We start from the raw sequence: 24,874 nt of genomic DNA, 5'->3' as shown, positions 1-24,874 counted from the left end.
TTGTAGCAAATTAAACTACGGAGGCATTGTTCTTCTTGCAGTTTAGGTTAAAACAAGCACCTTTTCCTTAGGTGGTCACAGGATCAGTGGGGTCCTCTGCTCGAGACACGTGCAGAGAAGCGAGGGAGCCACAGTGAGGCAGGTGCCCCCCACTCCCTGTACCCTGCCCATGACACTGCCCTTGCTCTCTCCTCAGGAGTCAGAGACCCTCTCCGTGTCGGGGATGGAATCCTTTATTGAAAAACAGGCAAAATTACTAGAAGTGCAGCCAGCAGACGCTCCCGGAAGAAATTCTGAACAGACCGCTGAGGGGTGTGTGGGCGGTCGCGTGTCAGATGCAGCCTCTCCAGCCCAAGGCCTCAGCAGCAGTGATCCAGGTGAGTGACAGCGGGGAGCCCAGTGTGTCTGCTGGCTTGTGACTGTTGGGCGGCTCTCTCGGGTGCCAGGGCACAGAACAGCACAGTCCCAGGGCTGAGTGGATCAGAAGAACTTGGGGCGTAAGCAGGGCGTCCAGTCCAGCGAGATAAGGCTCATACTTCTGTTAATAGTAGTATCATTATTTAAGTTGTTCCTAATGGACTTCAAGGAGATCCAACCAGTCCATCCTAAAGGAGATCAGTCCTGGGTGGGTGTTCATTGGAAGGACTTATGTTGAAGCTGAAACTCCAGTATTTTGGCCACCTGATGTGAAGAGCTGACTCATTTGAAAAGACCCTGATGCTGGGAAAGATTGAGGGTAGGAGGAGAAGGGGACAGAGGATAAGATGGTTGGATGGCACCACCGACTCAATGGACATGGGTTTGGGTGGACTCTGGGAGTTGGTGATGGACAGGGAGGCCTGGCGAGCTGCGGTTCATGGGGTCGCAAAGGGTCGGACACGACTGAGCAACTGAACTGAATGTACATTGGCGTTCTCTGTGGATTGCTCCCTTCATTTAGAACCTGTCTTCTTGGGTGTCTGTGGTACCACTTTCTGGTCTTCCTGTCTCTCCTGTCGTCCCTCCTCTGTTCCTTCTGTCGGCTCCTTAGCCTTCCAGAGCTTCATTCTGTCCCTACTCTGCACACTTGTCCTGTGAACTCCTCTGTTGATCAGCGTCAGCCCTGACATGTGTGCTGGTGATGCCTCAGTCCTGGAGGTGTGTTTCCACTTGCCTACCGGAAATCTCCACCTAGGTGTACTGTATGCTCAGTCTGTCAGTCGTGTCTGACTCTCTGCAACACCATGGACTGTGGCCTGCCAGGCTCCTCTGTCCATGGGATTTCCCAGGCAGGAATACTGGAGTGGGCTTGCCATTCCCTACTCCAGGGAAATCCTCCTGACCCAGGGATTGAACCCATATCTCATGTGTCTCCTGCATTGGCAGTTGGATTCTTTACCACTAGTATTTCCTGGGAAGCCCAGATGTACTGCAGGGCAGCTGAAATACAACTTGCACAAAATTGAATTCTCTTTTCCTCTGGATCTGTTCTTTCTGCTGTGTTTATTGCCGTGGCCAACAATGCCGCCTGCTCACCCAGGGTAGAGAAGGGGGCGATGAGGTGAGGACACCGCTCTGTCCTCAGGAGCATTTGAGGCAGGGCAGGTGTGCTTCCCGGAGGTCAGCGTTCTCTGCAGAGGGAGAGTTAGGAAGCCTGGATACTGGTAGATTTGCTGTGCCAGAACTTCCGAGAACAAAGTCTTTCAAATCCCGCAAGACAAAGGCTTCCCTTGCAAACAAAAGATCATAAAATCCTGGGCTCAGAAGAGGAAAAAAGCCTGACTTCACCATTGTTTCTCAGGCGCCCACGGTCAGTCCACACTGTGGACCTCAGCTCAACTCTGTGAAAGATGGAGTTTACAACCCCAGCTCTTCACACGTCTCACTGGTTAAGTAAACCAAGTGTTAATGAGAACAAAAGCATCAAGAGAACTATGAGAAATTATAGATAAGACGGGATGGGTAAGATAATGTAATTCTAGCCAAAATCTAGTCTTTAAATGTTGTGCATTCTCTCTCTAAAGGGGTCACTTATTCCTGTGCCGTTCTTTTAGCCGTGAGAGGCTCCATGTGCTCTCATGATAATTTACCACTTTCACCAAGAGGACCTGGGACCCTGTTGCTTTCACTTATTGTTACTGCTGTGACCACTTGTCACCACATGGTGGCAGCTCTGCATGTGTTCATGCTAATAAGTCTCTTCAGTGGTGTCTCTGCAGCTGCATGGACTGCAGCCCGCCAGGCTCCTCTGGCCATGGGATTCTCCAGGCAAGAATCCTGGAGTGGGTTGCTGTGCAGCTGTAGGTAAATGCTAAACTTGCAAAGAGAAGAGAATTGAAGAGGGACATTGAGGAATGCTATTTTTCCAAGGAGCTGAGTATCACATTTCGAGCAAATAACCAGAAAGCAGACACATCAGCTCCTATGCCCCCTTGAAGTACAGAAAAAAAGGAGAGTATATACTGGATGGGATTAAGAAGAAAGTAAGATTCAGTTCCAGCACATTTACCCGAGTTTGACATCGTTCACATTCTATAAGAACCCTTAAGTGAGCAGTGCTTGGGCACACTTGCACAGAGAAAACCCACTGGCCCTAGACTAATACAGTGACTGTTGTGATTAATTATAACTTTAATCACAGCTGTAGTACCAGATAGAAGAGGGTTTTTTTCAGGAACACTCAGTAGTTCTGGGGCAGTCTCCTGAAAGGCAAGTCAGATGTGACAGGGGGACCCCATGAACAGGGTTAGAGAACAGACGCTTCCATCCGTAAAATACATCTGTTTGAAAAAGTTCTGCTTAGCGTGGGTATGAGCGTGTTTGTGGCCCTTGCCGTCTTTGAAACAGGAAAGAAATGAGTAATCATCATGGCCTTTTACCAAAAGTGCAGTGTTCTTCCCAGAACCACATGTTATCTCAAAATCAAACTGAGGTCTCCTGGATCCTAACCCTCAGCTCTGTGTAATGGAGTTGCTTTCAAAGCCACTTGCTTACGGAAAACAAGTCCCACATCTGCTGCCCCACACATTTCCCTGCTGCCCTGTGGAGGCGAGTGGATGGAAGGGAAAGGGACTAGGCCTTGCCAATTCCAGTTTGTCACCAGTTGTGAGCTCTTACTTGGAACAAAATGTGTTCAGCTGCCTGGGGGAAATACAGAAGAAACAGCAGGAAAGTAGGCAAAATAGTTATATATAAAATCTTTTTAAAGATTTTATAAATAAAAAATTACTCAGTGACTTAGGAACATAAATTGTAAGGAAAGACAGAACCTTCCACTGAACTTTGTAGAGATGCAGTAAGCGTCTCTTGACTTGGCTACAGATAGATTACACAGATGTGAGATGATTGACATAAAGGTGGAGCAGATGCAGGGCCCTGAAATGTGTCCTTGAGTGTGGGTCTCTTCCGAGTTACTCCAGATGCCTTTCCATCCCCAGGAACAGAGACCGAGTTGGCCGACACAGCCCTGGACCTGCTTGTCTTGCTGCTCATGGAACAGTGGCGATGGCTGTGTACAGAGAGTGTGCAGAAAGTCCTTCATCTTGTCTTCGGGACCCTGATCCAGAGGTAGGCCTGCTGGGTGCCCCTTCAGGTTAGAGCCTCAGGTTGGACGGAGGTGAGAGGTGGTTTCTGATTTCTGCCCTAGAGAGGGAAAGTGTAGAGTCCAGGAGACCTGCAGCCAAGAGAGAAAAGAAAACCTCTGTCCCGGGCTGCGGGGTGACGCGTGCTGCAGAGCATCACGTGGTCATCTGAGGTGCGGACGGGCCTGCTCCTGCAGGAGCCCCAGCATCATCCCCTGAATTCAGGCGCTGCCTCAGCTGAGCTCCTCCTGCGCCAGGGTCAGTTTTCCCCCAGGTTACCCCCAAGCCCTGTGCCGCTCACCTTGTTACAGTGGGCGTGTCTCTTCACCAACAATCACTGTGTGTGCAATCACTGTGACTGCCAACGAGGAAGAAAAGAAAACCATCGCGTGCTCCCTAGTAAAGATTAGTTTCTCCAGAAGGGGTGGACATAGTCACAGCTGGAGAAGCACTGACGCATGGTGATGGGAATACACACTGAGATTTAAAATTTGGATTATACGATCCCAACACCAGTTGAATTTCCTGAAAAACTTGTATGCAGATGGAGTTTCTATTGCTGGCTTCCTAACCATGAAACTGATACAAGCTTTGCTCAACTGAAGGAGTCCAGGGACACTGTCTCTGAACCAGACAGACACACACAGTGCTTGAGCTGTAGCCGCTCATGCTTTGACCTCTCCCGTGTGAGGCATCCTGGCAGATCCCAAAGTTGGGAGCCAAGTCCTGAACCCTTCTGTTAGCGTGTGACTCATGCTCTGAAACTAACAGTTTTATTAAAAAAAAAAAGAATTATGTATCTATTCTACAATAAGTAGGAAATCCATTAACATTAACTTTCCTACTGGGCAACTATCTTGGTCATTTTCCTTTATTCATTGAGAAAATATTAAGGTCTGGTCAGTAATGAACAAAACAGACACGGGTCCCTCCTTTCACGTGTTTTATGGTTTAATGAGGGTGAGAACTGAGGGCCTTATCCATGTTCAAGTGAGTACTTGGTGGAGGCGTGAATCTCCCCAGCCCACATTCTTATCCACTGCAACATGCCACTACTATGCTGTGTGTCGTCTCTCTGAGCTTTGGAATCGTCATGGTGTCAGTCTACAGGTGTCTGGGTGCATAGAAAGTGTTCCAGTACATGTTAGGTCTTCGTACTTGCGACTCAGAAAAATGGAAGGATAAGGAGTGTATTCTGTATCTGATTCCTCCAGCTTGTGGCCCCAAGTTCCCTCCTGTTCCGGGTGCCCCACCCGGGTCAGTCTCCAGCTGCAGCTTCCACTGCTCTTGTTGCTGTGTGCTCTCTGAACCGCACAGAACCCGTTCTCTCAGCAGTACGGCCTTGTGAGGCCTTCCCCGGGTGACCTGGTGCCGGTGATCAGAGTGTCTGCGGGTCTGGCAGCAGGAGACAGCCCCCAGGCCCCCTGCAGCACAGGCTCTGTCCCGGGGCGGTAGTGTTCTCCGGGCACTCCTGCTTCCCCGCATGCAGAGCTGCTGGAGTCAGGGCTGCTCTTCCTCATGAGAAGAGCCTGGAGTCAGGCTCAGTTCATCCCCTCTCCACCCCCGTACCCTGACAGTTCCACGGGAACCACACCTCGGGTTAGCTGGGTGGATGGCTGTCTGGTGAATGTAGCTCATGCCCTAAACATCAGAGAGAGAGCTTATGGCTGAATCCCCCTTGACCTGCTTCTCTTTTCACTTAAAAAAAACATGGATGACACCTTTTTCTGTTGTGAAAGGGAAAAAATTTTGAATGTTTTAGTGAATTTGAATGAAGGTAAAGTGAGGATTGTAGAACAGAGTTTTGTGTCTAGGTACTTCTGGACAGTTCTCCATGACTGTGGTCTGTTAACCTTTGTTCACCCTAGATGTTTTCAGGTGATGACATTTTGTACTTGTTGATTTGCCTCAAATCTCTTCCTGTCAGAACTTTATTCTTAAGATTGCTTAGTTTTGTATGAGCTGCAGCAGAAACAGGAACCCAGCTGTTGACACCTTCCTCGCCCTGGGCCTCTACAAATTAGAGTTAAATGAAGAGTCTCATCTTCTTCTTTTCACTGCCTTTCATCTTCTCTATAAAGCATTATTCCCAGCTTTTTAATGATACACTTGACCTTCTTCTCAAGTATCTTGTGCTGGGTTACATTGTTCTTGAAGCTTCCTTAAGACAGCAGTCAGGAGGTCATGGAGAAGGAATCTCTCCCAGCGCCCCCTCCAGCGGCTCAGAGGACCTGATGCCTGTGGCCCGTGGTCTGTACCAGCAAGTTCTGAGTGCTGGCTCCCCAAGGAAGAGACAGGGCTTATTTCAGGTTCAGAGTGTAGACGTTGATGGTCTTACTAGCTTCAGGATCCACCATCCAGCCAACATCTGTGGAGAGCTGACTTTGTGCAGACGCTGCGCCAACATCATTTAATCCCCTCAGAAGCCCTATGAAAGAGGCCTTATAATCCCTACTTTAAAGGTGAGGCAGCTAAGGCTTGCAAAGAATCGTGATTGTTAGGTCAAGATCACAGAGCTAAAAAGTATGTACAGGCAATTCGACCCCAGGTTTGTCTGGTGTTCGGCTGCAGGATCAGACGTTTGCCCTGTGACTTGAAAAGATAAAAGCCAGCCCCCAAATCTTTGACTCAGAAGCCCACATTCCCCAGGAGGAGACTGCCAGTCAGTTTGTAAAATGAAAACTGCATTTGGATGTGCATCCGCTCACATACGACACAGAGTCCTCTGCGGCACCCTAAAGCCAGTCTGTGTCACTTGTCCCCTGGACAGCTTGCATTTTTATTTTTAAAGAGGCCTGCACAGTGCTGAATTCCTGAGCTCTCTTTGCTTCGGTAAGCACATACTCTGGAATGTGATACCTCCCCAAAGCTGCAGCGCCCCTTCCACCTGTCCTTACTACCCCCAGAGAGGTGTGGTTGGTCCCTGCCGGGGTCAGGGTGGACCTCTCCCAGGCTGTCCCCAGGACTGAGGCCCAGGAGGCGGCATGGCTGCTCTCTCTCTGAAACCACACGTTGCTAAGCTGCATCCATTTGCAGAGCACCTGGATTCTCTAAGTTCTAAAGAGAAGGAGAGTTGATGTTGATGCCATGAGTACCTGCTGCCACTTTTCTGGTTGGCCTGGACACACTGCCATCCCAGACGGCATCTAGAGTTAAGACGCTTCCCCTTTTAAAAATGTCATCATTGTCCAACCTCCAGCATTATCATCTCCAAGAAGACAAGTTCATTTCTTCTGCTTCCAGCTTTCTGTATTCTCCTTGATCTCTCTAAAGACCCATATACATAACTGCTGAGGACGCCAGGGACTGCTCCCGGCTCTGAAGCATGCGTGCTGTCACTTTTTTCCCTCTCTTGCACATATTTAGTCTCCACACCACCCTCCCCCCACGCCCCCGCCCAATCCCTCTGTCCCTGGCCTGCCAGGGAAAAGAGAGTAAATTCAACCTCATGACCCCTCCTTCCAAGCCAAGGTTGGAAGAGTTTGAGCCAACTGCGTAAATCTCCCTTGATTGTTGATACTGTGGAGAGAGCGGGGGAAGGGGGCTGGGGAGAAGTTAGATGCCCAAAAAAGGCATTGTTAAGTCAAAGACAAGTCTGCACGCATGCGCGCCTGACCTCGTATGTCAGCTTCTGTGCTGGGAACATCCAATTATGTAAGAGGGAGTGCTCCTTATTTGGAGTTAGAGTCAAAAGGAGGGGAGAGGGGTGGGGGGAGCAGTCTAAGCCAAGGCGTGAATCCAGCTTATGCAGACCACTCATTCAGAAAGCAGGAGAAGCTGACAGTGTCCCTGAGTGCGTCAGAATCAGGTTTAGGGACTGGAACACTCAGACACTGGCTGGGTAGGAGGGAGGGAGAGAAAGGAGAGAAAACTGTGCCCCATTGATAGGAGAAGGTATGGGGCAGGAGCATCCAGCCACGGTCAAGGGTGAGATTATTCTGGAGTCCTGATGTAGAGTGAAGGAATGAGAAGAAGCTGGCCCAGATCCCCGCCTGGGTGCCCAGAGCAAAGCCATGATAAAAATACGAGCCAGGCTAGCAGGAGAGTACACGAGTGCCACCTCCCGTGGCCCTGCCCTCCCCGTGGCCCCAGAGATGGCAGCAGACACATTCCTGGTGTCTGTGTCTGCGTCAGGGTTTCTTAAAGAGTATGAGTGAGTGAGTGAGTGAGCGAATGAGCATGTGTGTGTGTATTGAGGGCACGTGGGAACAGAGCAGTGTGGCAGATGGGTGGGAAAAAAAGAGAAGGTTGTGTGACCTGTGGACGTAGGCGAGTAGAAAAGTACACGAAGTCAGGAAGTAGATAGAGAAGAAGAAGAAAAAGAATATGTCAGGTTATGTTGTTGAGCAGGCTGTGGGTCCAGGAGAAAATTCAGTGGTAAGCTCCGAACCCTGCGCCAGGCCATGGCATCATCTTCCGAGGGAAGAGGTCTCAACGAGCCATCTCCCAGGCAAGCTCAGCAGATGACGTATGGGTGGTGTGTGTGCCCATTGCAGAGGGCCATGCTGGCAGCGGGCAGTTACAAGTGATGACCAGGAATTCTTGTCATCCATTCTCTGGTCACTCCACAACCTTAGGTGTTCTCTGAGTGGAATCCGCTCAGGAGCCTATTTCTCAGTTGGCATGTCTAAATAGCAGATAGATAAATAGTCTTCCTGGTGTTGATTATGTCTTACGGGCAGCTCCAGGCCCACCACTGAAAGGGCATGAGCAACTGCACCCGAAAAAGAACTGACATTGACTAAATACTATATCAGGTAAGCAGCCGTGGACTTTATACACTAAGGTGCAATTCAGTTCTCTGAGATAGACATGTATTTTTTAAGTGTGCAAAGTGCTATTCAGATTAACTAATCTTCCCAGAGTCATAGTAAGGGCCACACCCAGTATTCCATCCAAGCCACCCTGGTCTTTAACCCCATCTCCTTCCCACCACCGCCTGCGGCCTCCCCACTGAGCAAGCTTCCCCGTGAGGCAGTGGCCACAGGATTGACCTCACCCGCAAGTGCCATGTCCTACTTCTGTCCAAGAGACACACATGTTTGATGGTAGCATATAAATTCATTTCCATCCCTGTTTTATTCTTAAACACTCCTGGATCAGAAATTATGTAGTCTCCCTTTAGTATCTCTGTCCTATGTCCTAGTCCCAGTCAGAAAAAGGTTATCACAGTTCTGATTCAGTTTCTCAAGACACATAGATGATGGTTTTTTCCTTTGTTCCATAAATTTCTCTTTCAGTTCCGCTCTGGTGCCTAGTGTTATCTTACACCTGATCTCTTTCTGGGCACAGCTTCTATAGAAAAATGCGTACGTTTGCAAGAGCTACAAAATGATCTCAAACCCAGTTTAGTTTTCCTGTCCAATTACATCCTTGCCCTCTAGTTCCAGCCCTGGCCTGGTTTTTAGGGGCTGAAGTCTATGTCCTGCAGTGGTGGCTTTGCTCAGGTTGTATCGTGCTTCCTTAGGAAGAGGAACACTACTTGTCCCCCACCTTTTCCACCAGACCTTGAAAAAGGGGAGCTCTGACTTCGTAGACTGGGTCAGGATGGGCTTCAGCGGTCTCCGGTTTTATGAGTGCCCCCCCGCCACCATATTTCTTAGGCGTCTCTTATTCGACCCATCACAGGATCAAATGACCCATCACAGGATCAAAGCTCAGCGTTTCCTGTGTGTGCGGACAGTTCCTACCTGAATCATCTTTACGGTTGTAACAGCTCAATGTGCATTTGTACTTCCATGTGTGGTATATGCTCTTACACTCTCGTACACTCGCAGGTGCAGAATTGGCAGCAGTTAAGATAAGACCAGAGCATCATGATGTATTTAAGCGTCAAAACCTTTTTTCCAAGTCAAATTATTGGTATCTCTTGCCAATCTGTAACTACAAAGAGGAGCCTGAAGCAGGTTTTAGGACAGGTTCAGACTGTAAGCATCTGGCGGGCAGGCACTGTGTCTTACTCACCATCCTGTTGTAGGCACTTAGCTGTGTACACGGAAGGCACTTTGTAAGTTTTTGTTGAGTGAACGTCACGTGCCCTTCTGGTCGAATCGGTCCCTCTTCTCATCACTAGTGAGAATCTTAGGAGTTTCCTGGCACCGCTGGGATGGGAAACACAGATGTAAATGGAAACCCCCTTGCCTGCCTCCCCCCCAGCTCTTTATTGGGCAGCTGCCCCCCGTCTCCCAGAGCCATGGCTGGGCCTTGGGCTGTCTCCCACCCCAGCAGCCTTCTCTTTCTTCTCCAGAGGAACAAAGTGCCCTCTTCCATCCTGGGCCTCCCACCTAAGCTTGGACCTTCTGGAAGCTTCTCCTGCTGCTTTGCCTTCTCACCCTCTGTCTTTCCACGTGTGAAAGTAAGGATATGGTCTTTGAAGTTACACAGATCTGAATTCACATCTTCCTTTGAGGCTTGCTGTCTGTGACTCATCTTTGCTTCAGTTACTCTGAGTGGGAGTAATGGTGCCTTGCTCGTGAACTGATGAAGCCTTTGTTGCATGCCTGTCATCCAGTGGCATCAGTAAATGTGAGTTCTTGTCCGTCTCTACAAGCCCCATGTCCTGTTTCCTTGGTGACTCTCGTTCCCTGGGGCAGTCACACATCTGCTGTAGGATAGAGAATCTGTTTACCTTGCGATGGTTTTTTTGGTGAGATCTTTGGGGTGAGCTTGCTTTGTGATCTTTTAGGAGCAAAGACCCTGTGAGACACATGGCCTTTTCTGCATCCTTCAAATTAGGTGTCTTCCCCCATTTTAGCTGTCTGTGAACTCCGTCCTGTCCTCCTCACATTCCTACTTAACATCTCTCCAAGTCGTATCCAGCGTTTCAGAACCAGGGCACTCCTTTTAAGCCAGGTACTCCCAACACTCTATTTTCTAGGAAACTAACTTTATTTAGTTCTTGTTATGGTGACCTCTTTATAAATAATTTTTGAAAAGTCTTTGTGAGATTTGATACTGTGTCGACTTGCTGACTGCTAGCTCTTCAGGCCTTTTCTCCATCAAGGTCCTTTCAGCCTAAGAAAATAAATAACCCATAAGAATCCATTAGAAATACTGAACAGTGTAAGGTCAAAGGACACAGTATAGACCATAAACACAGTTTAAAAAAGTCATAAGGATTCTTGAGGGTAAATGTTAGGTAGGCTTTAGAGGGGAAAGTGTTTAAAGTTAGATTTTGCAAGACGAATCCCTTAGAATGGTTTAGGATAAAGAATGCTCCAGACACTGGAACATTTTTAAAGAGGGAAAGGGACATTATTTCTACTTTTAATAGTTGCCTTTAAACATGTTTTGCATATTTTCAGCCAGCCCCTTTCTGAGAGAGAGAGAGAGAGAGAGAGAGAGAGAGTGTGTGTGTGCGTGCATGCCCGCGCGCGTGCAGAGTATGGAAGGCCTGCTGGACTCCTGCAGCTTGGGGCAGTTAGGTGTGAATTCTCCATCTGGTCTCCAGGTGGCACCACAGGATAAACAGTACCTCTTTACAAGTCTTTGAGGGAGCTGCAGTTGTAGTCCTCACCCTGGTGGTGGTAGTGATGCAACGTTTGCTGTCTTGCCCCGCGATCCAGAGGTGGCTTGTGCACCCTTTCCTTTGTGCCCCTGACTGTCAGCCGGCTTGTTTCCTCCTCCACCCCCGCCCCTTCAGATGGTTCACTGTTCTGACACTTCCCTGAGCCTGCCAGGAGAGTAAGTCTTACAGAAGGGGAAACTAAAGCATGAAATGCAGAGTTCGCTCCTTAGCCCCTTCGTTTAGTTCCCTAGACCTGGTAGAGCTTTGTAAGAGGATCCAGAGAAGCCTTTCTCTGACACACGCGCGCACACACACAAGTGCTCTCACAAACACTTTCACTTTTTCTCCTTTGATCTGGTAACTTTGTGCAGAAGGCAGGGCAAGAGTCAGTCCGCTGAGAAGGCCCTCAGAGCTCAGTTCCCTCAGCGTCTCTGTGGCCAAGCCAGCCGCCAGCCTGCGTGTGGCTCCCCAGCGCCGGCACTTGTCACAGCGCGCTGTGAGACGCCTCCGTGGCTCTCTGGCCACTGAGCTTTGTTCCCCAGAAGGGTGTGGGTCACTTCTATGTGTGGCATTGGGGTGAAAAGGCTGATGGTCTCTTCCAGACAGGAGACTCTGGACTAGGAGAGATTCCAAGAATCATGGAGGGAATAACTGATTGTACGGAACATGTCCTGCTGTTGCTCTTACTGGGGCCACACAAAAAACAGACATATCAAAAATGTGTGGCTGATTTTTCCCAGATTTGAGGCTTATTAGCCCTGATCTCAGAGCCGGTTTATGGTGCGTTGATGACAGCCTAGTGTGAGGCTGAGAACAGTTGTCCTGAAGGCCTTCAGAGGGACATAGGTTTGTGTGATCACTTTGAAACTGGAATCCTGAGTGTCATGATGCTCAGTCTAGAACAGATTTCTAAAGATCTCCATATGCAATCAGACTCTCTTATCCCATGAGCGCTGAGCCCACAAGTGATTCCTTGTTCCATATTTGTTAGAAAGGTAGCCAGACCTTTGCTGTTGGTCATTTTTTACCCAAATATCCTGCTACGTTATTCTCGCTAGCTTCAAGTGATGGGTTGGATTCAGCTCAATGCTGTTCCATCCATCGGGGGCACTTCCCAAAATACACACATGACTCACAGTCCTCAAAACCCTCTTGCTTCTGTTTGATTTTCAGCCTCTTCTACCCTCTGGGCCTGTTTGTCAGGAAAACTGATAAAAACCTAGACTGTTGGCAGCTGTCTGTCCTTTCTCGGATTTATGGAGCATGGCTGACCCCCTTCTTTGCCCTCCACCTCTTTTCTCCCAGCGAGTGCAGAACCAGGTGTGATTGTGCGGGTTATTCATGATGAATTCTGAGTTCTAGCACAGCTGACTTACTACCCAGTATTCTTCATTTAATATCTACCCTACAGTTGCTGTATTGGCACACAGCTTAATTTTAATATTAGCCTGAATAGAAAGTTCTTAGGACAATACATCTGCCAAACATTTATGTAGATACATATAAAATGCCAAATAGAAAGGATTTCTAAATTGTCTCCCTTTATTATTGTCCTCCATCAGCACAAATACCTAAGAGCTCAGTATTGTTTTGCTGCTTTAAGTACTGGGACGTTTGCCTTCTTCTCAGCTTAGCGTGAGCTGTGTGCCTGGCTTTAAGGCCAGTGTTTGTCCCACTTACAGCAGTGGTTCAGTTAGTAACTAACACTTATTGATCGCCTACTGTGTGCCAGATGCTGAGTTAAATGATCAAAATTCTAAAAAGACCCCAAGTTCCTACCCTAGGAAGTTTAGTATCCAGTTAGAGATGCAATCTTATAAATAAGGAGTTACAGTATAAAGTTATGACTTTAAAAACAGCTCTGTTCATGATTAAGAGAAGGGACTAAGTAAATTATGAGAAATTCAGGGAGGATTTATTGAGATGACCTCTGAGATAGGATTTAAAGGATGAAGGGAAATTGAGAGCTGGTGTTGGAGAACAGAGCGTTGAAGGTAGAGCAGTGAAGCAGGACAGTGTATGTGTGGTACTCAGAGAAGTCTGGGACGGTTGGGATGTGTGACGTGTAGCCAGCGTGGCCAGAGATTCCACTGCAAAGTTCAATAGGCACTGACCATACAGAGCCCTGTTGCTATTCAGAGAACATAGTATTCATCTCTATTCATTAGCAAAACATGTACAGAATTAAACAAATGATGACATGATCAACTTAGTAACTTAGAAAAATCATTTTCATAGTGCTGTCAAGGATTAATTGAAGGAAGCAATATTTGAACCAGGGAGACAAATTGGGCAAGGGGTGATGAGTACCTAAGCAAAGATTGGTGCTGCAGAGATCATAAAGGGTGATGAATTTATGGGGTCCTGAGTACTGAGGAGGTCAGCTCGACCGGATTTAGTAACTGTTTCAGTAATTAGGTGATGTTGCAGGGGGCACGTGGGCTAGGGTTGGAGAAGAGGTAAAATCAAGAATGACTCTGTTTATCCCTTGTGGATTGAGAAGCAATGCTAGCAGATGGCATAGTAGCCTTCCAAATAATATATCTGACTTGTGATGCTGAAAGTTCCTTGTTGCTTGTTAAGTCAATGGATTATTACTTACTTTTGTGTGACGATAGATGATGACACATGAGGAAGCATGGATCATACCTCTAATAAGTTTTAGATTTCGAGTAGAAAACTTAAGGACCTGGAGGCCTAGATTTCTATCCTTTCTTCTACCTGTAAACTTTGTCTTTGGAAGAAAGAGGAAAGTGTGGATTGAACAGTTTACTGTGTAGCTGGAACAGAGGGAAGGTTTGTAAACTTTCTTACTCTGGCACGTGATGCCCACGTGGTGGACTCCTAACTCCAACTGCAGTGAGAACGTAACTCGAGGACCACAGGAAGGGCTTCCTTGGCAGGACACCCATCGACTCAGCAAAGAAGTAGCAGCTTCAAGGAAAACTGAGGTGAAACTAAAACTGAATAGAATGGGAAACAGCTGACAGAAAGGAAAGTAGACGAAAGTGAACTAGAATTCACAGAAGAACATAACAGAGAATCCGTCTTATATGCCTCAATAACAAATGAACTTAAAGTTTATCACGGAGCGTTTTGGAATAAGGTTGATTCATTCAGTATATGTTTGATGCATTATTATGTGAATTGCACTATTCCAGTAAATGCTGAGGAAGACACCAAAATGAACTGAGATCCCTGCCATCAAAACTTCAGAATCTTGTTCTTTTGTAACTTTTAAGAAGCTCAACCGATATATATTGAGTAAATGGAATAAACAAATTAACACATGACTCTGAGGAAGGAGAAGAATCAGCATCAGATGAAACCAAAGTGGTTAACTGAGATCAGATTATAGATGAACGTACATTAAAAAAACAGAGAAAAGAGACATGCACTGAGTAAGGCAAACAGCGGAAATTAGAACTGGTAAGAGCGGTGTCCACTAAACTTGAACTCAGAAGGAGCTGACATAGTGGATAAATGTTAAGAGGAAAGGTGTTTTAGGCAAATGTTAGGGAAAAAAGTTTAAAACAGGAACAACAAAGGTCAATTGTTTGGAACAGACCTTGTAGTATTAACTGGCTACCTTGAGAAATCATTTATTCATTTATTCTACAGCAAATTGGTATACTCTTTGCCTGGGGTATTTCATTTCTGGTTTTTTTTTTTTTTTTTTTTTTTTTTTTACATAAAGGAAAGGGTATAATAGGAAGAAGTGAGCAAGCATGATTGAACTAGAATTGAAGACCAAAATAGGAATGGAAATAATAAGAGAGCGTTCCCCCTGCTTTATAACTCAGGTACCTGACCAGTTGAATTCTGTTCCATAGAACTGAAAGAATTTGCATTTTTCATTGAAGACCTAAGATCATGAAGAAAATTTCCATTTAGAGATGTGTTGCTTGGAGATGGACAAGTGTCTAGCCTTTTAAAAAATGGATACAGGCTCCTGTCCCTGACTTTTACCTCTAGAAATTTCTGAAGTGAATTATTAAATAGATGTCTAATGAACTCTCAGGAAGAGAAACACAGGCCCCAGAACCCAGCGTGCATTCAGTGGGAATGCTAACCTTGTTAGCAAGGTTTTTTTTTTTCTGTCTTAGCAGGATTGGTAGACCATTAAATGATAGGAAGTGCACAGGTTGTTGTATTGTTTGCGGATTTCAACAAGATTGTGCCATATTTCCCTAATATTCATATGGACATACGCGGTCTGGACTGTGGGACTTTTAAGTGGTCCATGGCTATCTGAGGATCTTTAGCCCAGGTAGCTAATAACTTGATAGCCTAGAGGGCACTTCCTAGTGAAAGCATAGAACTTATTCTGTTTGTCAGTGAATTTGCAAGTAACTCTGATCTTAGAGATATAATTAATACTCTGGATGACAGAAGTCAAGATTCAAAAGACTTTAGAAGAGTTAGTTCTGTTCAGTCACTCAGTCATGTCTGATTCTTTGCAACCCTGTGGACTGCAGCACATCAGACTTCCCTGTCCATCACCAACTCCTGGAGCTTGCTCAAACTCATGTCCATCAAGTCAGTGATGCCATCCAACCATCTCATCCCCTGTCGTTCTCTTCTCCTCCTGCCTTCAGTCTTACCCAGCATCAGGGTCTTTTCCAGTGAGTCAGTTCTTTGCATCAGATGGCCAAAGTATTGGAGTTTCAGCTTCACCATCAGTCCTTCCAGTGAATATTCAGGACTGATTTCCTTTAGAATTGACTGGTTTGATCTCCTTGCAGAAGAGAATGGTCTAAAGCAAACAAAATGGGATTTAACAGAAATAAATATTATTAAGCAGAATTTAGTTTTTTTTTTTTTAATTACACAAGTATAGTACAAAAGGACAAGCCTAGACTTAACAGGAGTCTGTGATTTCTGGTTAAAGTACATACGTGGACTTGGGGTTCTGGTTGGCTGCATACTGTGATGAGTCAGTGCTTTAGTGTGTGTGCCCCCAAAGCCAGCACAGGCTTTGACTGTATAGATACAAGTATGGTGTCTGCCTTGAGGGAGGCGCCATTCTCCGCATCCTTTGCTGGTCGGGGCACATTGTGAGGTTGTGTCTGGTTCTGCCCTTCTCCAGGGGATCTTCCTGACCCAGGGGACAAACCTGCATCTCTTGTGTCTCCTGCATTGGCAGGCAGATTCTTCACCACATGCACCACCTGGGAAGCCATGCCCAAACCGCACCCCCACCCCATGAAGCCATACTTATCCAGGGCCTTCCTGTCTCAGCCATGGCGGCAGTCCTAGAAAAGGCGTGAGAGGAATTTGGTTAATTGGCTTAGATGTGGTCCCTTAAAGCTTTCTCCCCTTACTCTTGAGATTTGATTCTGCTCTTTTGATGGAAAATGACCTTCTGCTAACCTTGAAGTGCCATCTTAAGCCCTAGTATTAAACTGTCTCATTTTTAGCCACCGCTTCCTTTCTCTGTGTGTAGCTATTTCAGACCAGGTTCCTTTGAGCATGGGCTGGCCATGGACTCCCAGTGTAATGGATGCCCTGGTCTCTGCATCCTCTGTCCGTCCATGTCTGGCACTGGAGGCTCTTACATGTCTCAGTGTCCATCTGCTGTTGTTTTTTCTCCTTTTATTGCCTGTTCTGGGCCCCTAGAATGTCTTCTCTGTGCTCTTGAGTCCTTCAGAGATGGCCTGACAGAACAGATGTAGTCTGCCTTTTTTCTTCTTTTTTTGGGGGAGAAGCTAGAAGGTAGAAGAAGATATCTAAATCAAATATCAGAACTGGAATAGTAGTAGAAAATAAAACCAGTGCTATTTGAAGCTCTTCTCCTCCATATTTATTTTAGCATATTTACCTCATGCATCTTGTGTTACATCAACAATAACATTTGTATTTAGTAAATGATTTCTTATAAATAATTTGTAAATAGTAAATAGTCCAAGGGATGTGTGGGTGTATCTCCACCTTGAAACTGGAGCTCCTAACTTAACAGTGGTAGCAGCAGATTCCAGAACCTGATGCTAGAGGAGCTATTATGGCACACTGGACTGCAAACTCAGATTCCATTCCTTGTGCTTCAAGACACAGATTTCTCTTTAACCTCCCCACCCCCAGGTTAAGAACAGAAGGATGACATGTGGAGTGGAGAGATGCGGGGATCTAATGAGGCTTTCCAGGTGACTCAGTAAAGAATCCACCTGCAAATGCAGGAGATGTGGGTTCGATCCCTGGTTCGGGAAGATCCCCTGGAGAAGGAATTGCAACCCACTCCAGTATTCTTGCCTGGAGGATTCCATGGACAAAGGAACCTGGCAGGCTACAGTCCATGGGGTTGCAAAGAGCTGGACACGACTTAGTGACTAAACAGCAACAACAAGGGGGCTAAGGATGGGGGTTAGGGTATCGGTCGCTTAACACTCACGCCAGAGCCTCATCTGCTGGCTTCCTGTGCCTCAGCCCAGGACCGAGGGAGTTCAGTGTTAGATAAAGAAGGGTGGTGTGCACGGAGCTTCACTCTGAAATAGCGGAAGGGGAAATGGGTTGAAGGAGAGAAGCGATGGTTGGATGAAGAAATCCCTGTGGTCTTCCTTGTTGACCAAGTACTGCTTCTGTGCAGCGTGTTGGGCAGACTATACAGATCCCTGGAGCAGGCCGCTGATGACGTGTAGGGGGCATCGTGTGTAGTGATAAAGCCTGCTTTCGAGAGGGGTCTCTGGCGCACAGGTGGTTTGTACTGTCTGCGGGTGGGGCAGCAGTGGTGGTGGTGATTCTCTGGACTTGGACTTGATCGCTTTCCCCTCCAGACAGGGATGCTCGTCACTTGTGTCGAGAGGCCACACCTCAGACGTTGTGTGAGCAAAAGTTTGCTGCCTGCGTCTTCTCCACAGGCTGCCTTCTCCCCCGGCTGGGAAACGAAAGCAGGCTCATCCCAGTGCCCCGGAGGCAGCCTCTTGTTTCATTCGAGGAGGAGGAGGAGGACCCTGAAAAGGGAGGGAAGCGTCTGTGTGGTGTGGGTGCGGCTTGTCTGCTGCCTGTGGGGCATGGGGAAGAACAGGAGCACGGAACCTCGCAGCACCCCCTTCTGCAGTGCACCCCTCTCTTTAGACCCAAAGTTGGTTTCATTTCAGCTGGTTTACACAAGTCCTGTCTCTCCCATTCCCAGGACAGACGCTTCTAGGCCCTTCTGTTTATTAGTCTGTGCCTCAGGGCTTAGGGCGCTTACCGGCGCCTTTGTTTTGTTCAGCAGCTGATGTTTTGCTTGGTGACCTCAAATGTCTTTGTCAATTAGTTCTGCTAAGCTCTGACAATTTTATTTGACTCACTGACTCATCCTCCTCATCAGGGGCTTATTCCTGCTTTTTCATACTGTGATTTTTCTTCCCAGCATCCACATTGAGAGTTTGATGGGTTACAGTCCAGTAGGTTTGTATAATTTGTATCTTGCCACATGTTAACATTTGTTCTGCATCCAGCATGTGTTCATGAGATGCTTGGTCACCACGGGAGGGAGCAGAGGGGACCTCCTTGCCCAAATGCAGTTCGAGGTCCTATTCCCATTGAGTGAATGACCATTAAAGTAAAGCAGGCCCACAGGGGGGCCGGGCGCCCAGGGCTGCTGCTGTCATGCTCAGTCGAGGAAGAGTTGAGTGGATGCTGAGGTCCCTGCGAAGAGTCGCCAGTGCTCCTGGCTCCAGAAGACAAACTGAAGGTCAAACAGAAGGGCAAGCCAGTCTGTTGTTTGCATCTGTGAACGAGAGGCTGAGCTAGAGCTAATGCTGGCTGAAAGGGAAAGTGTTAGTCGCTCAGTCGTGTCCAACTCTTTGTGACCCCACGGACTGTAGCCTGCCAGGCTCCTCTGTCCATGGGATTCTCCAGGCAAGAATGCTGGGGTGGGTGGCCATTCCCTTCTCCAGGGGATCTCCCCAACCCAGGGATTGAACCCTGTGTTTCCTGCACTGGCAGGCGGATTCTTTACCACTGAACCACCTGGGAGCCCAGATGGTGACTGCTATTCCGGGCCAGCTTTGTGCCGCTCTTGATCTCCATCGATGTCTGCCGTTGTTGCCCTGCCGTTACCTTTCAGACTTCCTATTCTTAGAATCATCTGTGAGCCCTGGGCCTGGGGGAGTGCAGCCCCCAAAGCTGGAATGCCTAGCGTGAGCGGAATGCAGACTGTCTGGCAGAGTGGAGGTTAAATAAAGTTTGCCTTGGCAGCCCCCTCCACTCTTGGATGGGCGACAGGCAGCTCAGGTCTGGAGTGATGGCACAGGCTGTGTGGTGCAGCACCAAATAAAGTCTTCTTTGCGTGAGTGACGTTGCCAGCAGTCCATTCATCCTCGTCACGGCCATGCCATTCTCAACACGGGCCCCGCGAAGGAGGCCTCTGCAGTGTCGGACCTCAGCAAGTGACCACACCGCTCTGGAAACCTGCAGAGACAGGGAAAGAGCTTAGGTGGAGATGCCTCGCAGGCCCTGCAGGTTGCAATACCTGCCCTCTCAGTTTTTGACTCATTTGTGAAAGCAAGACGGACGGAGGGGTGCATTTTCACTGTAGCAAGAGCAGTTGCCAGTCAGTCAACAGACATTTCACTGTGGGGAGATTTTGTGGCGGGGAACTCTTGCAGTACTTACAGTGTAGTTGGGAAAGGCGAGCTGTCAATATATGAGGCAGTAATTAATATTCCAAACTGGAATACCAGTGCTTAGTCTGTGTTGTAGAAGGAGCACCGCAGGAGGCCTAAGGAGTGAGCATTTCTGGGTGGAATGCTCAGGAAGGACTTTGTGGAGGACGTGGGGTTTGACCGGGGTTTGACCAGGTTTTGCCAGAGGGACCGAGTTCTGCTGCTGGCAAGGAGAAGGCCTAGTCTGTCAGGAGCGACAGGTGATGTCGGGAGTCCTCAGGACAGGTTGTGGGGGCGTGGATGGGTGGCCACAGGGAGGGGTTTGTGTAAAGTCCGCAGACCCTGCACTGTGTACCCAGCACTGACGCCGTCCTGGTGCTCCTCACTGGAGGACGGTGGGAAAGGTGCCACCTCCGCGGAGCCAGCAGCCCTCAGATGCTCTGTTCTCAGCCCCTGACACATGGGCGCTCATACTCAGCGCATGACTATAATCCTGTCGTCACTCATCTTCAAGTTGTGGGAGCCCACGCCATTGACCGGCCTGTGGGAACTGGCGCTGACTCGGCGTTGTTCTGTCCTCCTTGACTGGACGCCTTGCCCTGGCTCTGGGTCCTCCACACTGCCCTGACCCTTCTCTCTCCCCCCGCAGGTGGCTGGAGGTGCAGGTGGCTCATCTGACATGTCCACAGCGCTGGGTGCAATACCTTCGGCTCCTCCAGGAGTCCATCTGGCCAGACGGGGCTTTGCCCAAGTGTCCTCGGCCTGTGAGGACCCCGGAGCAGAAGGCAGCGGCTGAGAAACAGGCTCTGCAGAGCCTGATGGGTGTCCTACCAGGTGACTGCAGAGAGGCTGATGGTGCCATAGCCTTCCTCCCCACCCCGCTTTCCTGCCATTACCCCACGCCCTTCCGCGCTGTTTTCAAAGGGCCTTATCTGCGGCAGGACTCAGAAAATGCGTTGACCTGCCGTTTCTGAGGCCAACAGGAAAGTGATTGGGACTTCTGGGGATGCTGAGGGAACGGGAAGCGTCCTCGGGGCAGGTGAGGACTACAGCCCTGTGAACCAGGGAGGAGCATGACGTACCTGCAGAAGCCCAGCCTGGGGACCAGGGACCGACAAGTAAAGTGCACGGTCCTCAGCTAGAAGAAAGCTCCGAAGAGGGCTTCTTCCTTCTCTTTGTATGATCTTTTCGGAGGACAGGGAAGGCAGTTTGCTGCCTGTGGTCATGCTGGGGGAAGGATGGTACAGAGTAGACTCTTCCCCAGACCGTGTTCCTTACCCTTGTTAACCTCTGTTCTCCAGTGTACACCATTGTGTCAGAAGCAGCGACAGGTTACAGAATTGTCTGCTGGGGCCCGTTCTTATTTAGGTATCTAACTTAAGAAACATTTTTGTTGGCTTTTCCCTGTCTGCTGAGGATTTAGTTTGTCTGTGTGGTTCAGAGATGGACCAGAAGTACCCAGTGTGAATAAAGACAGCAGACATCCTGAGGAGACGGTCACCGCAGAGGCTAAGGCTTCGTGGTGAACTAAAACCATGTCCACCTTTCCTCTTCAGATGTCATCGTAGAAATCCTCGGGGAGAACAAATGCCGGCTGAGCTGGAGTCTGGTCTTGGAGTCACTGCATCAGCCCCTCATCAACAGGTGGGCACGGCTGAAGCCATCTCTGGTCTCAGAGGGTCCCGGGTTTCTGGGTGAACGGCTGTACTGAGAAGACTGGGACCGCAGTGTCTCCTGCCCTGGGCCCCGGACGCAGGTGCAACGACCGTCTCCCTGGTTTCTGAGCAGGGCTCAGTTGGTTGGGAACTGGTGGGACCAGCCACATTTGCATTGGGAAGAACTCGATGCAAGACCCTGTGTGTGCTCCTGAGAAGGCGCTGACAGTCCTCAGCACAGAGAGGTCATGGTCTCCTGGCCAGTGCCCAGGGGTGGAGAATTCCACTGGTGTTGAGAGCGCGTTCCCTCCCCTCTCAGCCCTGCCCTGAGCACGTTGTGTCCATGAACTCTTACTCCTCACGTCCTGTCTCTGCCTCATCACAGGTGACCTGAAGGTTCCTGGTAAGTTGTTACTACAGGGATTCCCCTTGCTCAGAACTCTTCAGAGCAGTGCCGACATGCTAGATGTAAAGAAATAGGGAATTTCCTTAAATCCCATCTCAAGTACCATTTCCACCTTCATTGCAATCCTGGCCTTCCTTTGTTCAGCAGACTTTTATTTCACAGCTGAGACATTGCAGTCCACTGAGGATATCAGTAAAGGGCAATGGGGAGGTGAGATAAATGTCATCAACAGGATCTGGTGTCCTGAGACCTGGCCAGACCTTCCCCCAAGTTGTTCTGTTCGTTTGTTTCAGGCATTTGATTTACTGCCTCTGGGACATCATCCTGGAATTGTTGGAGCTCAGTGCCTCTGCTGAAGAATCTGCCGTAACCAGCTCCGCCGCAGACACCCCAGGAGGACGGGCATCTCCCCTTAACCAGAGGCCATTGTCCCATCTCTTCGAGGGTTAGGAAGGGTGGATCACTCTGCCACCCAGAGACCAAGCAGAAGACCATACCCTCTGGAACAGGGCTTCACTCAGGAGGCCTGGGGTCTCAGTAGCACCGTCCCCCGTCCCCCGCCGCCACACACACACACTTGGTCTGTAGCAGGAGATGGCGTATATGCACCTTTGCACGCACGTCCGTTTCCGGGCCTCCTCGTGGTGTGTGGACTGTCGCTGGTGGGTGGATCCTGGTTCCTCTGGAGAAGGCAGCCATGGGGGAGAGGAACGAGTCCCCCTTGCCCGCCTCCCTGACACTATTTGCCGGTAGCCTGGCCTGTGCACACGTGCGCCTGACACCCCCACCCCCAGGCAGGCTCCAGGGAGACCGGGAAAAGCCCCACAGCTGAGTTCTCTTGGAGGAGAAGACAGTTTTCTGAGTTCTCTCTTCCCACCAGGAAACACAGTCCATCCAGGAGCACTCTCGAAAGCCAGAGCACTGGTCTCTCGAGCGCCCCCACAGCCCACGGAGGGAGACACTTCTCGGGGCTCTCTGTGCTCACCGGTGTTGCCCAGCATCCCGGCCTGCAGAGGACGTGACTTCGGCTGCTGCCCTAGGAAGCTTTCTCTGCAGGGCAGACTACCAAAGCTCCGGGGGGCCCACCCACCCCACCCCTCCACCCTTTCCTGAGGGCTGCACTGCAGACTGTACCAGCCCCTCCCCAGAGCAAGTGCATGCTGGCCTCTGGCCTTCCCTGGCTTCCTTCACCCACCCAGCAGGCAGGTTCATTTCAGCTGTGACGAGTGAAGAGCTGGACCTGCACTAGCCTGGAACATTCCTGCTTCTGTCACTCTCCCTGCCCCTGCTCGTTCATTCCCCGCTTCCACTCTCCTTCGCTCATGGCACCCGACAGCAGATGTTAGGTCCTGGGCAGAGTAAAAACGTGTGTCAACGTGGTCTCTGGCTCTGTGGGTTAGCATGCGTTAGGCTGAAGTTACTAAGAACATTTACTGTTTTCCATCAAACCAGTCCCTGAGTAGGTGAGGCCCCGGGTTGGCAGATGCAGCACCTCGGACCTCATCAAGGGTCCAGATTCTTCTCATCTTTTTGTTTTGCCTTGTAAACACATTAGCTCGTCTTCAGACCACCAGCCTTCACAGTTGGCTGCAGTTCAGGGCATCACATCCATGTATGATAATATCCTTGAAGGAATGGGGGCGTCTCCACCATGTTTTCTTTTAAAATATGAGGGAACAGTTTCCTGGAAACCCTTCAAGAGTCCTCAGGACTCATTGGCCGGAACCACCTGCCCTGAGCCAATCCATGACATTGAGGATGCTTGAACACAATTGGCTTCTAGTAGTGTTTCCACCTGGGGAGGTCACTCGCCAGGAAGGTTAGATACCTGAGAAAACAGATGTTAGCAAGGAAGAAGCAGAGGTCGAGTGTTGACCAACAGTGTCTGTTGCAGGGGTCATTCTGCCAAAATACCACCAACGCCCCCCTGTGCTCAACTAAGTGACGTTTGCCAAACATGCCACCTGAAGCTCTTCACATGCGTCACCTTCCCTCACCCACATGTCAGCCCCGGGAGGTGGTTCTGCTGTGTCCCCACTTCACAGGCACATGAGGCACAGAGAGGTGGGGATGGCCACAGGTGCTTGAGGAAATGGCAGAGTCCACACGCAGAGCCACTGTTCCAGCCCACACAAGAGGGCGGGTTCTCACCTGTGAGGAGCCTGTGGTCTGGCAGACTCCAGGTCAGGGCTGTGTGGCCACGTGGTGGTCTCTGCCGTAGCCACTCAACTCTCCCACAGGGGCCTGGGCAGCCGCAGCGCGTGCTCCTGCGATGGTCACGCCACGGCAGCTGCTGGGTTTAGCCCGGGAGTAGACTGCAGACCCCATCCTAGTGAGTCAGAGCAGTGCTTGTTGAAGTCAAGTGTGCACGAGAGTTACCTGGAGCCGGGGCAGAGGCCTGGGGTGCTGCATGTTCACAAGCTCCCAGGGGTAGCCAGCGAGAACGCAGGCCTTTAGCCACACTTGGAGTGTTGAGGGGTTAGAACCCAGACAGCTCCGGTTGGGTGCAGTTAATGCACCACTGAATATTAAAGGCACTTAATTGAGATTGTAATTCTATCTGAACTGACTCCTGAAGGATTTAATAAGAGTTAGTCTATGGAAGCATGGGGAGTTCAGATGCAACAGTGAACCATGGCTGAAGACATGGAGAGTGGCCCCCCCGAAAGACACCTGTTTTACCCACTGCCCGGAGTGGTCGGGCTCAGGACAGCAGGAGGCGGTCGTGGGGCAGAGGGCGGGGGTGCAGTGGGGACAGAGCTTCAGCTGCTTGGGAGGAAGAGCTCTGGGGACCTGTTTTCACATATATGTAGTCTGTGTAGCACTGCCGAACTGTACACAACAATGGTTGTGATGCTGAATTTTATGTATATTTTGCTGCAGTGGAGAAATTTAAAAAATAAGCTACGTGGTCACTGGGCAAACCCAGCGTGTGGGGAGGGTATAGTGAGAGCTGAGGCTGGAGCCGCCTGGGCTGGGAGGGTGCAGTATGCCTGGAACCTGGGGTCCATTACATCCACATGGTGCGGGTCATGAAAGAATCCTGGGAGCGTTCATCAGCAGTCCTGGACCTTGATCACACACCCGAACAGCCCTGCTTGGTCCTGCCCCTGGAGACTTGACTCCCGCCTGCATCATTCTGACCCCTTGAGTGCTCC

General features: G+C 49.3%; 1 protein-coding gene across 2 annotated transcripts in view; it reads left to right on the top strand.

Annotated features, from left to right (window-relative positions):
* SNX19 (sorting nexin 19) overlaps positions 1–22,808 on the top strand; it is a 32,447-nt gene extending 9,639 nt beyond the window's left edge. The window contains exons 7-11 of one of the 2 annotated variants that reach the window (XM_065937425.1): positions 197–377; positions 3,417–3,546; positions 20,305–20,489; positions 21,212–21,299; positions 22,010–22,808. In XM_065937425.1, the coding sequence (XP_065793497.1) occupies positions 197–377; positions 3,417–3,546; positions 20,305–20,489; positions 21,212–21,299; positions 22,010–22,166 (741 nt within the window). In that variant the 3' untranslated portion in view covers positions 22,167–22,808. The remainder of the gene's footprint in view (positions 1–196; positions 378–3,416; positions 3,547–20,304; positions 20,490–21,211; positions 21,300–22,009) is intronic. The other variant, XM_065937426.1, reaches the window with a different exon arrangement.
* The last annotated feature ends 2,066 nt before the right edge of the window (positions 22,809–24,874 follow it).

The sequence above is a fragment of the Muntiacus reevesi genome, chromosome 5 (assembly GCF_963930625.1).
Source record: "Muntiacus reevesi chromosome 5, mMunRee1.1, whole genome shotgun sequence".
NCBI lineage: Eukaryota > Metazoa > Chordata > Mammalia > Artiodactyla > Cervidae > Muntiacus > Muntiacus reevesi.
The sequence above is the reverse complement of the archived record's forward strand: the minus strand, read 5'-3'. Positions and strand labels throughout refer to the sequence as shown.